We start from the raw sequence: 14,986 nt of genomic DNA, 5'->3' as shown, positions 1-14,986 counted from the left end.
TTTGGAACTAGATGATCTTAAGGTCCCTTTCTATGATTCTGTGTGGCAAGAAACAGGATTGCTGTCTTGGGGGGGGGGGCGCGGGGAATGGAGAAACCTAAATGACTGTGCAGCTAAATAATCAAATCTTACATTAATTTTACTTTGAATTAGCATGTTAACTCATCTGTGTAAGTTCAGGCTACAACTGTGTGCAATTACAAATTGCAAATCCCTGCTTCATCCTTTCATCTCCTAAACATCCTCTGGACACAAATATAAAAATTTCCATTCTTACCAGCCATGTGACTTTGCTGTACCCTGAAGTCCTCTTTGTACCTTAGGCTTGTGTGGTTAAATAGCAGAGTAAAAGGGCGGAAAGAAAACATCCTTCAAAGTAGCAGAAATTGTGCCACTGTAGCAGGAGTAATTATTGAAAAGGCTTCTTTCCAGAAACTGTGGCAAATTAAATGTAGAATCATATTATAAGATACACCAAAGCATACTTCAGAAGAAACATATATGTAAACATATGCATTGTGATGGGCTTTAAAGTAGATGCAATTAGATAGTAACTATTTGGCAATAACAAACTGGGAGTGATTATGGAGAATCTTGAAAAATTTCAGCTCGGGGTTCATGGGCAAATGAAATGTTCAGTATTATTAGGGAAGAAATATAGGACAAAATGTGGAAGAAGGTGATGCCAGTGTATATGATAGTGACAGGCCCAAATTTTTAACACCATGTGTAGTTTGGTTGTCCATTCTGTAAACACATGGAATACAACCAAGCAAATTCAGGGAGGACAGGCTCGTTATTACATACTAAACATAGTGAATCTGTGATCAAAAAGTCTATTAACCATTTACTGTTGAAAGCTTGAAGAATATACCAGGGAGGAATGATGTCATACATGCCTGTTATATACCTGCATTAGGTATCAGCCACAAGCCACATTTGAAGTGAGGATCCTGTGCTTGATATGATCCAGTGTGGCTATTCTTACATTTAATTTTCAGCAATAATGTACAGAGTAATATTTATGTATGAATTATGCCTTGGTCCCCTAGTCCCTCTATGGACCTCCAGAAACTTAGATAAAGTGGTTGAGCTTGAACCTAAATGTGTAAGGACGTCCTGCAAAGGTCTATCCCCATTTAAGGATCATTATAACCCTCCTTTTTTTTCTCTCTTTTTTATTCCACTCCCTTCCCCCCAGGAAAACAGCACAAACTTTGAAGTAGTGGAACAGACATATAGGAGGAACCCAATCTTGCGATACACCCAGCACCCATTGCATTCCCCATTGCTCCCACTACCATATGGAGATGTTAGTGTCAACTGTAAGTATTTTACCCACGTGACAGAATCTGCTCACATTTTGAGGATGAGTGTGGAGCCTGAGCACCACAAAAGTGGTCTGTGAGTGCGCTCTATGCAGGTGAAGTCCATTTGGGGTTCTGAGCCCACAGGGTTCAGAGAGGGAGCAGGTCATTTCGCAACCCAGAATGTATTCTGTGTCCACTGCCTTGGTCTTAGGAACACTGAATCTTAAAGAAAATGGGATGTGCAGCCTGTCATCCTTTAGCTGCAGCTGCATATAGCTCCAGTGGAAATCCTACAACAGGATTACATTATGCAACTGGCAGTGGGCTATTATTAATACAGACGCTGCTGTAAAACCAGACAAATCTTTTCTTCAAACACTTCAGGAACATGAAAGAGATAGAGTGTTTGATAGGCCACCAGTAAACTGAAGTGATTTGCTGATGATTCCACACTGTTTGGCAATACTAAAACTGAAAGCTGCTGCTGAAGACCTATAGAAGAATCTCTTTACAGAGAATGACTGGGCCACAGAATCTTTTCAGAAATTTATTTCAATCTGGATATGCAAAGAAGTGTATATGGGAAAAGCAGTTTGCCGCATGGGTAGTGATCTAGTTCTGCTTAGAAAAGTGAACAGAAATTTACACAGCTTTATGAAAATGTAAAGTCTTGTGCTAAGCACGGGAACACAACAGGTAATGCAAGGTTTTGAAAGCTTAGAAAAGGAAAAAGTCTCTGTGCAGCTTTACTGATGTATCATGCACCTGCATCTTTAATACAGGATTCAGTTTGGCCTTTCACATATTAACAAAGATACAGGAGAAGTAAGAACCTACCAAGAGATGACTAAAGGTATAGAAAGACTAGCCTACAATTAGGAGACTAAATAGAGCAGTATTCTTCAGCCTCAAAAAGAAGCTTTTAGGACTAGAGGACTGTCATGAAGAAAGTGAAAGGGAAGTAACTGCTAACTGTCTCTCATGATACAAGGATCAAATTAAGTGGCAGATTAAAAGCACAGAAAAAAGAAATTCTGGGATACAGAAAAATTACAGAGCAAATACACTGTGGAGGGCTGTGTATTGGTACTGTACAATTAATGCATGGCTATTGGGGAAGCAATGGCTGCATAGGAGATTCAGAAGGACCTACAGCCCCAGAGTTGTGTAAAGGATGCAAGCCTGCAGCAGTATGGTAGTATCACATACTTCTGAGCAATTCAAAGCAGACATTCAGGTGCTTAAGAAACTTAAGCAGATTTGGATTAGGAATTTTAATTCTAAACAGTAGGTAAAAGCTGAATCAGTGGTACAGCAATTTGTCAAAATTCTTTGTTGGCTTCAGGGGCAAAACATAGAATATTGGAAGTACACAAGCCAGGCTTTGGTGTCTGTACTCGGGCATCTAAAGCTGTAACTGCATTAACGACCCTCTGCTTTACAGCTGCTCTCAGATGAGGAGACAGTTTACAAAGAGTGACCTTCTGCCACCGCTTCACCTGTGTTTGCAGATGAAGCACCACAAGCCCTCTCTTGGCACCTCATCTGCAGACACTGATGCCTGAACTATATTTCAATGCTAGTTTCCCTTAAAAACATTACTTTGCTTTTCTGCACAGTATATAAAAAAATGGATTTGCTGTGATGGCAAGTTAGATGTTGGCAAATGCTAATTAAATCTGCATTTGTGCATTTAAAGGGGAAGTATTAATCAATTTTAAGTATAAATTTAAGTTCAGGAGATGAGCTAATGCTCAGGTCACTTTTCTTCTGTGACAGACTGGTACAGTTGCTTGTAGTGTTGCTGGGCCAGAAGAATGTAATGCTCACTTCTTGCCATCTTTGTGATTGTTCCTCAGTGCAACAAGAGAAGGGTTACAGCAGCTTACAGGATGAAGCAGTGAAGATCTTTAACTCCCTTCAGGAAATTGAGACAGTGTCTGACCCCATACCCATTATCCAAGGCATTCTGCAGACCTGCCATGATTTAAAGCCCCTTCGTGATGAAGTGTACTGTCAGCTTATCAAGCAAACTAACCACATGCCGCATCCCAACAGTATTGGGAACCTGCACCACTGGCAGCTGATGTCATGTATGAGCTGCACTTTTCTGCCTAGTAGAGGAATCCTGCGCTACCTCAAGTTCCACCTTAGAAGGTAAACATTCTTTTCATTTGCAGCTGGTTACTTTTCTCTCTGCCAGTCTTCCACTGGCTGTTGTAGTTCTCTGTCTCACCCTCCTCCTGTGCAAACATCTTCCTGTGGTGTTGCAGCCTTCTACCTTTGTGTGCAATTTTTGCTACCAGTTGTTCTGTTGTATTCAAATGTATTGCCAGCCATTTCATCAAAAGGATGTGGAAAGTAAGGCTACCCAAACAGAATACTGTGAGACTATGTTAAAGTGGATTTACAGCTGATGACCTACTGCTTATTAATATCCATGTAAATGTTCTCAACCTGCAGGAAAGGTGAGGACTGTACTTTCATATACACTGAAATATGGACTACCTTGCAGCTGCCACAGGCAAAATGTGTACTGTGGAGTACTAGATATACTGTAAATCCAATTTATAATTTTTCAGTATTTATGTGCTTAACTAAACGTATAGTGCTACAATTTGTATTTCTAACCCACTTTAACTTCCAATTTTCATGAACTAAATAATTTAGATTTCTTTCCAATTCCTCTTCAGCATCTAATGCAGCTTTCCAAGCAGTCTGCACTGGGGCTGAGCTACAGCCATGTAGTCTCACTCTGTTCATTAATGACAAGAAAGATAAATATAAGCTAGCTAATTCCTTCTGAGCCAGGAAGGAGTGTGGTGAAATTTGTGCTAGTACACCGAATAGCTACGTCCAGGGCCTGGTTCTAAGATGCTGAGGAATACTCCATGTCACCATTTCAGGGTTTTATCACTAGAGTTGCAGATAATGTTATACTTAGAACTGCTGGCCTTGGAGGGAAGAGAAATGTGTACAAGCATCTACTTTCTATCTTCTTGATTCAGAAAAATACTGTAGATGTGGCTCAAGCACAGCCAGCAAATTAAAAAACATGAGTAAATGAACAGAATTCTACATTCAGTTTCATAGTTTTTAATCTCAATTTTGTAAATTGAGATGGTCAATCCTATTATCTTCAGCTGGTACTAAACTCCTGAATGTTTGAACTGCTTATTTCATACGTTGCTGAGAAATGCCACTTGAGTGACCTTGGAATGACTAGTTGTCCTGGGTTCAGCTACAGCAGTCATTTTTTCTCTGTCTTAATAGCTGGTGCAGTGCTGTGTTTTTGACTTTCAGTCTGGGAACAATGCTGATAACACCGATGTTTTTAGTTGTTGCTCAGTAATGTTTACTCTGACCAAGGACTTTTCTCAGTCTCATGCTCTGCCAGGGAGGAGGGGAAGCCAGGAGGAAGCAGAGACAGGACGCCTGACCCAAACTGGCCAAAGGGCTATTCCATACCACAGCACGTCATGCCCAGTATAGAAACTGGGGGGAGTTATCCGGAAGGCCCAGATCGTTGCTCGGGTCGGGCTGGGTATCAGTCAGCGGGTGGTGAGCGGTTGTGTCCTCTCCCCTGTTATTCCTCTAATCATTATTATTGGTAGCAGTAGTGGTTTGTATTGTACCTTAGTTACTGGAGTGCTGTTATCTCAACCCGTGGGAGTTACATTCCTCTGATTCTCCTCCCCATCCCTCCGGGAGCAGGGGGAGCAGGGAAGAAGCAGGGAGGGAGCGAGCAGCTGCGTGGTTCCAAGTTGCCAGCTGGGCTTAAACCATGACACTAGTTAAAAGCAGGTTTTATGGTTTAGGAAATATGGGAGCTCATTCTTTCTGTGGTTGCGCTTGACATCACTATGTCCACTGAACTCTTTACATACAGTAGTCCAAATTATATGGTAATTCTGCTTCACTGTGTAATGGGTTCTTTTGCTTCTCTTTACAATTAGGGTAAAAGACCTCTTTCCAGGCTCAGAAATAGACAAGTATGCGCAATTCATAAGTGATTCCCTGAAGAGAACGAAGACAAGGGAGTTTGTGCCCTCCCAGGAGGAAATACAGGCTCTTCTCACCCGTGAAGAAATGACCACAACAGTGTACTGCCATGGCGGTGGCTCCTGTAAAATAACCATCAATTCCCACACGAGTGCTGGGGAGGTAATGCATTAATAATGTTACATCTAGCTCTAACTAGATGTAAGCACATCTCTCTGCCTGGATACTGGCTTTGTTGAAGGGACTCCCTTTTCCCATTCAACTCCAATTTCATATTACTTTTTTTTTTTAAGTACAATTTATTTTTTTTCTGTATCCACCAAGTCTGTACAGAAAGCTTAGCTTATTCTGCAGGTTCAGAAGTAGGCAAGGCCTATGCCCAGGTTGTAGAATATCACTTAAAAATTGTGTTGCAAAATCTATACACTTTGGTGTTCTGCCCATTGGAAAGGTAATAATTCTGAAGACTTGTGAAAACAGTTTTCTAGATAAGTTGAAATTCCAGTTCATAATGTAATCATTCTCGAAGGGATACTGTAACTGTAACTGAATCATTGGCAGGTCAGAAGCAAGATTCCAGACTATAGTAGGCATGTCTGAAAACTTTAGTGCTAAACAGATGTAAAAATAGTAGTAAAGAGTGGAACTGTTATTAGAAGAAACCAAGAATATCATCATGACATCTAAATCGCTTATGTGTCTGTACCTTGTACAGACTTCTAACTCCTCCATGCTCAAAAGGGTAGAAGAGAAAGAAAAAGTTCAGAGAAGAACTACGAGCATGATCATATACAAGTAATGACTTCCTTGAAGGGAATGATCTTTGAGGGTCAGAATTCTTTAATCAGAAAATGAGATAACTAAGGGTGAAATGTGGTGGAGGTCTATGAAATTTTGAGTGTCCTGAAGAAATACTGATTCTTCCTTGTGAAATTGTGTGTAATACCTACTCTGTGATCTGTCTCTCTCCAATTTTGCAGGTGGTTGAAAAGCTGATCCGAGGTTTAGCAATGGAAGACAGCCGTAACATGTTTGCACTCTTTGAACATAATCAGCAGGTGGACCGGGCTGTTGAGAGTCGGGTGATCGTGGCTGATATCTTGGCCAAGTTTGAGAGGTAGGATAACATTTCATGAAACCTTTAACTCCTAGTTGAGTGTTACACTGGGTTAAATGGTAGTATAGTCTGGCAGTTTTATGCAAAGCAGCTGCAGTGATTCAACCATTCACTCTGGTTTGAACTTCCCTGGTAAGGCTTAAGTGCTCTTTCTCAATGTGAGGAAAGCCATGTAAAGCAGCATAGTAAAGAAGCATTCTTTACTAGGGCAAAATCAGTAGTGCCTTTATCAAAGAATAATGTTTTGCTAGCAGAGCTCAGGGAAGGTTTGCTTAAGTCTGGTAATTACTTGCCAAAATACATCATAAAAGCTATATCAGAAGAGAGCAAAGATTTAGACATAGAAATGCAACTCTTATTTCTTACTGTGGGCTGTGATTTTGTGGCCAGGCATACAAAAGAAGCAATAAATAATGCAAGAAACTATCAGTGCCATTATCTATTTTACAGCGGTTCTAAAGACACAAATAAAATTGTTCCAAATAGTGTCAAGGTTGATGTTTTTCACAGTCACAAGATTACAGGATCTGGTGGAAACTGTACCTTAAAAATGGGGACTACTTTGTGTCCTGCCCCAACTCTTGCATTTATCGATCTAAAAAATTTTTTGATCAAGTGTATTTGATAACAACTTTGGGTCCTTCTGAATCAAAATTTCATGACTCAGAGGAAAAAAAGGAAGTTACTAGCAAAGTCTGCTGCACTGAGATTGTCCTGCTAAATTAGGTAGTTTTGTATCCTCTCTGTTTCAGAAATCCAGGTGTATCTTCATATTGCAAGTTGCACTGTGGACATCCCAGCACTGTGGTGCTCCTAGCTACTGATTTGTTCTCTTATTCTCTTTCCAATCTTACAGACTTGCTGGGTCTGAAGAAGAAGAGGAAGAAGGACAGTGGCAGCTGTATTTTAAGCTTTATTGTTTCTTAGATGTTGAGAATGTTCCCAAAGATGGGGTGGAGTTTGCCTTCATGTTTGAGCAGGTAAGCTTGCTCTGGGAGAATGATTTAATTTCCAGGGTGGCAGAAGCACACAAAAGTGTACAAAAAACTGGATTACCTTTGCATTAGAAGTGGGAATGCTGGTTGGAACAGAAGAATTTAATGTGTTTAATTTTTGCCTGGAATCTACCAAGCAGATATACTGTGAAGTTCTCTAGGGAATAGGAGTATTAAAACAGAAGCAAGAAAAATGAACAAGGGCTAAAAAACCCTTGAAGACCAATGATAATAAAATGCTTTTAAAATTTATGTTTAATTTTGAAGGATACAGAAATTTGGATAATGATTCAAGAAGAATAATTGAAACTAGCAGCTTGCAGAACATAGGTGTAAAGAAAACTGGAAAATGTAGCTATCTGTGTATCAGCTTACAGAAACAGCTCATCCTTGGGGTGGTACAGGAATTGTCTAAAAAAACCTGTCTTTTGGGCAATTTCTTTTGATTAACAGAAAAGCACTAGAAGAGTACTACAGAAAAAGGAATAGAGAATGTAGTTGACAATATTGATCTGCTGAGTAATCTTTCAAGTTCTTATGCTCCATAGCGCAATGATGCTGGTGAGGTGAGAGATCACACTGGTATGAAATAACCTTGCAATTAGGGATGCAAAACTAAACTGACTGGAGTACTCAGCTGTGTGTTTTGTCCCATCTTTATTACTTCTAATGACTGATCTTGCCTCAGAAAATTATAGCTGTTGAAAATTAATTAATATGTGTTAAAGGGAGTCAGTGTCTTGAAAACTGAAATTCTCTGATAGTCAGATGGTTTGCATGTCATCACACAGCCACTGGTTCCCTGAGAAGGCTTTCTTGAAATGAAGAATAAATACCGTTAACTACAGAACATCTAGAAAATGGTCAGAAACAAGACATCATGGTACTCTGTAGAAACTCAGTTGTACCAAACTCCCTGTTGACAAACTTTCAGTCTATGTAGCTTTTCCTAGCAAAGAGTAGTGGAAGAGAAGTAACAGTAGGAGTAGATGTTATCTACACATTAGGTGGATGTAACAAAAAAAGCCTGTAAATGTATTTCACAGAAAAACAGGCAAAAGGAAGCAAGAAGATTGGGGGAGACATCAGGTGAAAGAGGAGGAGGTGGGAGGTGCTGATGTGCAATGAGACTGATGTTAAGAGCCTTGAGTTTATTATATCTAACTTTCTACTGTTTAATATAATCTCCATGTAGGAGCTGCAGCTGATACAGCACTAAACAAATTACCTCAATTCTCGTCTCTCCCATCTGTTCCAAACTTTACAAGTCCTCATTGTAAGACTTCCAGTAAAGGATAGGAGCCCCTCAGAGATCTCTGTCCTGTCCAGGCTTGCAGAACTGGACAGTCAGTTGCAAACTGACTTTATAATAATTTCTGCTCTGACTTCCAGAGTTGTCTTTCCTGCTGGGTTGGACAGATGCCAGAGGAATCTCTACATGGACCCAACTGTGAATAAAATATGCTTCTGCTTTTTAATGAGTTTTGGGTACTTCTTGTTTCTTTGTAGGCTCATGAAAGCCTCATAGATGGTCATTTTCCTGCACCAGAGGACACTCTGCAGCGCCTAGCAGCTCTACGGCTGCAGTATCTTCATGGAGATTATTCTAAAATAAGTTGGACCCTTGATGGAATCTACCCAGTTAACAGGTTAAAATCCAAAATACTGCACTCAACAAAGAGCAGTGGCACTACCAGTCATACTCTGGAGAGGAGACGGACCAGCTTCCTTGAAGGGACATTGAAACGTAGCTTCAAGACAGGCTCTGTAAAGAAGCAGAAGGTAGAAGAGGAGCAGATGATGGAGATGTGGGTAAAGGAAGAGCTTTCAGCTGCTCGGGCAAGCATAGCACAGAAATGGACCAAGATGCAGGGACTCTCTCAGCATCAGGCCATGGTGAAATACATGTCCATTATAAAGGAGTGGCCAGGTTATGGGTCAACTCTCTTCGATGTTGAGGTGAGTGATGAAACTCATGTTTCTGTTGCCAAGAAGAGGCATTGGTCTGGAGAATAGATGCAGCTGTGTGTATTACATTGCTCAGCAGCCAAAGGGAATTTTGGGAAATGGCTGCATTTTGCCATAGTAAGCTTAGGGTGAGCCTGCAATACCACATATCCAAAGAGGTGAGACACAGAGAGCACAGAGTAAGCAAGCTGGTGCATCCTGGTAAATAGAGGGAGACAATGGATTCCCACTTCACTAGAAGAGAAATAAAATTTGGGACTTTGGGGTGGAGGCCTTAAGAAGATGGTGGTTAGTGAAAGCAAAAGTAAACCGAAGCTCTATTGTCCCTGCTGGCTGTTCAGCAGAACACTACAACAGAAACTGCTCAGACGGGGTTGGTTAGACCACTGTGCTTAGCCTGCTGGTGCAGGAAGGCACAGTTTCAGTTTTATCAGTTTTGTTGCTGCCTAGGTCGATTGCCATAGGAAGTTGCTTGCACTCACTATATTATCTGTAAAATAATAAGAGGAATATTGGCTTCCTAAATCACTTCAAAAATCTGATGAGAGCTGTTAGGTATTACATTATTTATTGCTCAATTAGTATTTGACTCACAGACATGTCACTTCTAAATCATTGCAGCAGGAGTGTCTACAAGATTCCTTCTGCAGACATCCTATTTTTTTTTTTTTTTTTAGTAGGGTGAAGATTTGAGATGTCCTATAGGAGCCAGAAATGGAGGACTTTACCTTGATTCAAAAACTATGTCACTGCATTTATACAATAATTCATGTTTTTCTTTCTGCAGTGCAAGGAGGGTGGATTCCCAAATGATCTTTGGCTTGGAGTCAGCACTGAGAATGTGTCTGTCTACAAACGAGGGGATCCTAAACCACTAGAAACTTTTCAATATGAGCACATTGTTTTCTTCGGAGCACCGCAGCCTAACACCTTCAAAATTACAGTGGATGAGAGAGAAATGTTCTTTGAAACATCCCAGGTATATGAAAGCACAAGACTTGTAGTATGTGCAGTTTTACTGACACTGCAGCAAAGCTCTGATTTTGCAGGACTAGACAAGTTTATATGCAATAACTCTTGCTAAATGAACTGGACAGCCAAGGAAAAAGATGAAGGGAGCTTAAGGCTGAAGTGCCATGATACCTCTTCTGGAATACAGGGATTAACAGGAGAAAAAAAAAAAAAAAGATGCTGGTTAGAAAGTGAATGAGGTTGAATGGTTTCCCAAAGCACTGGGAATTTCCAGTTTTGGGTGCATATGCGTGTGCTTGGTTTTTTTCATTCCCTTCCAGTATATGAATGGGGAGTTCAAAGACGCAAAAAAAGTTTAGTAGCATTAAAGTTGCTTTTCTTTGAGCTACAATCCTTTTAAGTGTTGCCACAACAGAGCACAAACTTGCCAAGCATTTTTTTCCGTACTGTCATGTTCACATTTACTACTACATGCAAAGTTTGTGGTGCCGTGACTTTAGACAAGGGGAATCTTTTGGAATGGAATCAATGGAAATTAGGTTTTTAATGTGTTTATCCTCTGTTATTGTGTACTCTCTCTAGGTGGGTGAGATAATAAAGACCATGAAAGCATACATCAACATGATCGTGAAGAAACGCTGCAGCGTCAAATCAGCCACTAGTGTGGACAGTCATGCGAGCATCTGGACTAGGTGATACGAATGAACTGCCACACATGAGAGGCAGTTGTTTGATGGTTAGTATTTGCAACTTGCCAGCACAAGTGTAGCAAAGATGTTTTTTAAAAACTCCACTTGATTGACTACTGTATTTCAGAACTGAAGTGACATCTACAGAACCATAGGATTTGCACCTCTGCCCAAGGACAATAAACAGTAACAACTGTTGCTAAATATTAATGACCCAAAACTTGTTTTCCCTTTGCTTGTCTGATGAACAATATACCTTAAAGCAGCAAAGTCAGAAGCATCCTCCTCTTCCTGCGTGTCTTCTCTGCTGCTTTCACATGTCATAGTGGCAGAAAAATTCACAAGAATCATTTCTGCACTACAGGAGACAGACTTGAACTTCCTTATGCATTTCCAACAGGCAAAAATCTGGGATCATGGGATGTCAGCATGATCTGCTAAAAGAATATTTGTTTTTTATTTATTTGGCAAGCAACTCAAACATAAAAGTCACTGTGGGTTTTTTCTTCAGGATATACCAATGATCTGATCTGGTCTGAAAAGAAAATGCCATTGAAAAATTGAAGCCAACTGGGCCAACTAAGAGGTCAAACCCTACTTGAGAAAGCATTAAGCAAACATAAAACCACCAAGGGTGATTCTTCACCTTCCAATATAAGTTCACAGGTACACAACTGTAAGAAGTGGCACTGTAAGTTAAAATTCTAAGTACTCCAACACAGGAGAAAACCTTTGGGACTAACACCGCTGAAACAGGTCAGCAGGCATCATTCTGAGAACATTCCAAACAGCACCTAATGCCTAAAAATGAGTGACTGCCTTTCCCCCATACAGCCGAGGAGGCGAGATTGATTTAGCTGCATCTCCAGAAGAGCTGCTCTTCACAAACTCCAGGATTTAGATGGAGGTCAGGGGTTTTTACAGTAAGCAGCCTGCCTGCATTAAGTTCATTCTTTCTCTATATGAAATTTTAGGATGACTGGGATTCCTGAACTTTAGTTTTAAGTAAGTAAGTGGACTGTTTCTTACAGAGCAAATAGATGCCTAGATAAATTGTTATAGGCAAGATTCTCACTTCCCTTGTAGTACTGTAAGCAGATGCCAAACCTTTCATCCTCCTCCCAATTCTAATTGGAACTGATCCTGTCAGTGAATCCCCAAATCCACTTCCAATCTCCTCTAGGTCCCTAGTCATCAGCAAAACTTGAAAACAATGTTGGTTTGCCAAGTGCTTCTTGGAGGGTTTTATAGCTACTTGCAATTTGAAGAAACAGAATTTTTTTTTTCTCAGTGAAAGATGAAAGTTATCTTCAGTCTCTTGACTTCAGAAACTTGATTTCATCATTTAAAACAATATTCAGTATCAGTATCATCATAATTTGGTTGCATCAGTAATCAAGAAACTTGGTGGCTAGCCATTTACTATGACCCTTGTTGAGTCTTGGGATCCCTGAATGCAAAGGACCATTCAGTTTCTTAATGAAACTGAAGTGCTGTATGTGTTTGAAATTGGACGTTTCCATTTCTTTAGAAGTAGCAGATAAGGCCTGTTAGCTATGAAATAGAAATTTCACAGAAAAAACCATAAGAGTCAGTATGCAACAGCTTCTGTTTGAATTCATCATCAAATTGTGCCATGTCACTAATACTGTGCTGCAGAACACTGTAGTTTTCAGCTTGACAGTACAAGAAACCCCCCTGTACATAACCCATGCTTTTCTCTCATTTCCACTGCACTGCAGCATGTGCAGACACTCTGTCCACTTGCCACACAACCAGCCTAAGAGGGTAGCCACTGCTGTACATTGTAACTTCAACTGGAGTTTTGCCTTAAATAGCTTTACTGAAGGATCCTACAAACATCCCCTTCTTGTCACAAAGAATGAAAAGATGACCAGGTCATGAGTGAGAGAGAACAGGAATGTGTAGGCAACCTAAGAAGCAACACTTTATATTGGTCTGTACACTGACTAGATCTCTTTATGTATCAGAATAGCCTTGATTATCCCTGTCCTAATTCTGCACTAGCTCTGTGTTCTGGCTCTTGGGTTGCTGCAGGCAGCTTGAACCCACTTGGAAATATAACTCCCATTACTATTTGTTGTAATTTTGCTTATTTCTATTACAGAATTCCTTCTGCTGTCTTTTTTAATTTGTAACTGGCTTTACAATATGAAAGTTTAATAAATTATTGGATTGCACAGGCTGTATTTACTCACAAATGTGTGCTCATGTTAAGATGCTTCCTCAGAGATCTAACACTCAGAACTTGTAACTGGCATCAGTGGCATGAAGAGACAACTGCCCTTCCTCTCAGAAGCAAATTTTGCCTTTCTAATGAATTACAGAAGCTTGCCATGACAAAGGGGATGGCTTGGTTCCAGTTTCTGCTGCTTGCTCTAGGGCTATTGCACCTTTGTGGATGTCCCACATGAGCTCAAGGGACTGGTTCTGAAATGGTTACTATGATGAAAGCAGAACAAGGAATGAACCATCTCCAAAAGCCTAGCCTGCAGATCATCAGCTCAGAGCACATCTGCTTCATCCTTCTCTTCCACACCTCCAAAGTCACTTACAACAGACAATCCCCCTAGCTCAAAAAAGCTGCCAGCTGCACCTCTCACACAATCGCATGACCTGGCCATGGTGTTCACCTAGTGGTAAATCTGGATTTGGGCAGCTCAGCTGCCAGCAAGGCTTCCACTAGCAGACAGATGTTACCTCAATCCATGTACAGTATGGAAAGCAAACAGTGATGCATAATCCCCATTAATACACTGTCATCCCTTGATCAGATGCTCCAGGACGTTTGGGATCCTGGAGATAGAGCTATGCAAGTTCACCTCTATCCCTTCACAGATTCTTAGTTTCTCCATCCTTATCACCTTGCATAGACTGTCCAGGTCTTTAATTGAGGCTGGAACTGCCTCTGCATCCTTCAGCAATTGCTTTTCTTTCCTCAGTTGTTACACTCCTTTCTGTGTACTTCCAGAGACACACCAGCTCTGCTTCCTTTCTGCTAAGAAGGCCTTAAACCAGAACAGGCAGCTACTGCTTGTTGGGGTGAAGAAGAGTGTCAAATCCAAACACAGGCTGCTTTGCCCACCCACTCCCCTGCACAGGGGAGTGTGTGATGAAGCACCAATCTGTCCCACCAGAGTCCACATACCTGTGGGTCTGCCCCACTCAGTGCTGCTGGGCCCCAGCTACCTGCAGCTGAATGTTTTCTGGGTGGTAAACAGCACAGCCAATCCCCTTCACTGTGGGTTAAAGCAGGCGCTAGCCAGCCAGGTGCCCTTGTTTGCAACTGTTGAATTTCAAACTCCACTTGCTTCATCTATCGCTATCATGACAACAAACATGCACTGCTGCAGGCCCAGCATGACAACATGCATGAATTCATTTACAACTAGTTGCAGTGAATAACTGCCTGAGTCAATAGCTGACTCAGCATTCTCTCATTCCCTTGCTAATTCTGTTCTATCACCCTACCAGTGTGATGCATGTTCAGTCCCTTCTGGCCTCCACCCTGGTATTCCCCTAACAGTTATTTCAATTTTATACGGTCTAACATTCCTTTCATATGAAAGAGTTTCACCCCAAGGAGTGGGCTTTGGAAGAGGATACAATTTATAATTAGCACCTACACCATAAACATGAAGTGGTTCATACACAGAATCACAGCCCCTGGTAAGTTACAGCACAAGTACATGTATCTAGATATTAAACCTTTTTGACTGTAAACTTCAACTATTTACTTACACCTTGTTCTAAAACACACAGCCTTTCCCTATGTAGGCTGTATGTTGTATTGTTAATCCCTGCACCGATTTCAAAATGAGATGCCCCCCTTGGGCATTTAAGCAAATCCCTCACACATGAATTCCAACCTCTACTGTAAAAACATAAGCTCTTAAATCTGGATTGCAAATT

At 40.8% G+C, this 14,986-nt stretch overlaps 1 protein-coding gene across 1 annotated transcript; it reads left to right on the top strand.

The window, feature by feature from the left end:
- Positions 1 to 1,201: 1,201 nt before the first annotated feature.
- Positions 1,202 to 11,333, top strand: LOC104402979 (unconventional myosin-X-like; the record flags this gene model as incomplete). Its single annotated transcript, XM_010010991.1, has 8 exons — positions 1,202 to 1,325; positions 3,170 to 3,467; positions 5,267 to 5,474; positions 6,293 to 6,429; positions 7,286 to 7,409; positions 8,934 to 9,383; positions 10,180 to 10,371; positions 10,947 to 11,333. Coding segments are annotated over 8 exons (1,647 nt in total), but the record flags the coding sequence as incomplete, so codon positions are not given.
- Positions 11,334 to 14,986: the final 3,653 nt, after the last annotated feature.

The sequence above is a fragment of the Nestor notabilis genome, unplaced genomic scaffold (genome assembly GCF_000696875.1).
Source record: "Nestor notabilis isolate BGI_N333 unplaced genomic scaffold, ASM69687v1 scaffold31773, whole genome shotgun sequence".
Taxonomy (NCBI): domain Eukaryota; kingdom Metazoa; phylum Chordata; class Aves; order Psittaciformes; family Psittacidae; genus Nestor; species Nestor notabilis.
This window is presented reverse-complemented; position numbering and strand designations above follow the sequence as displayed.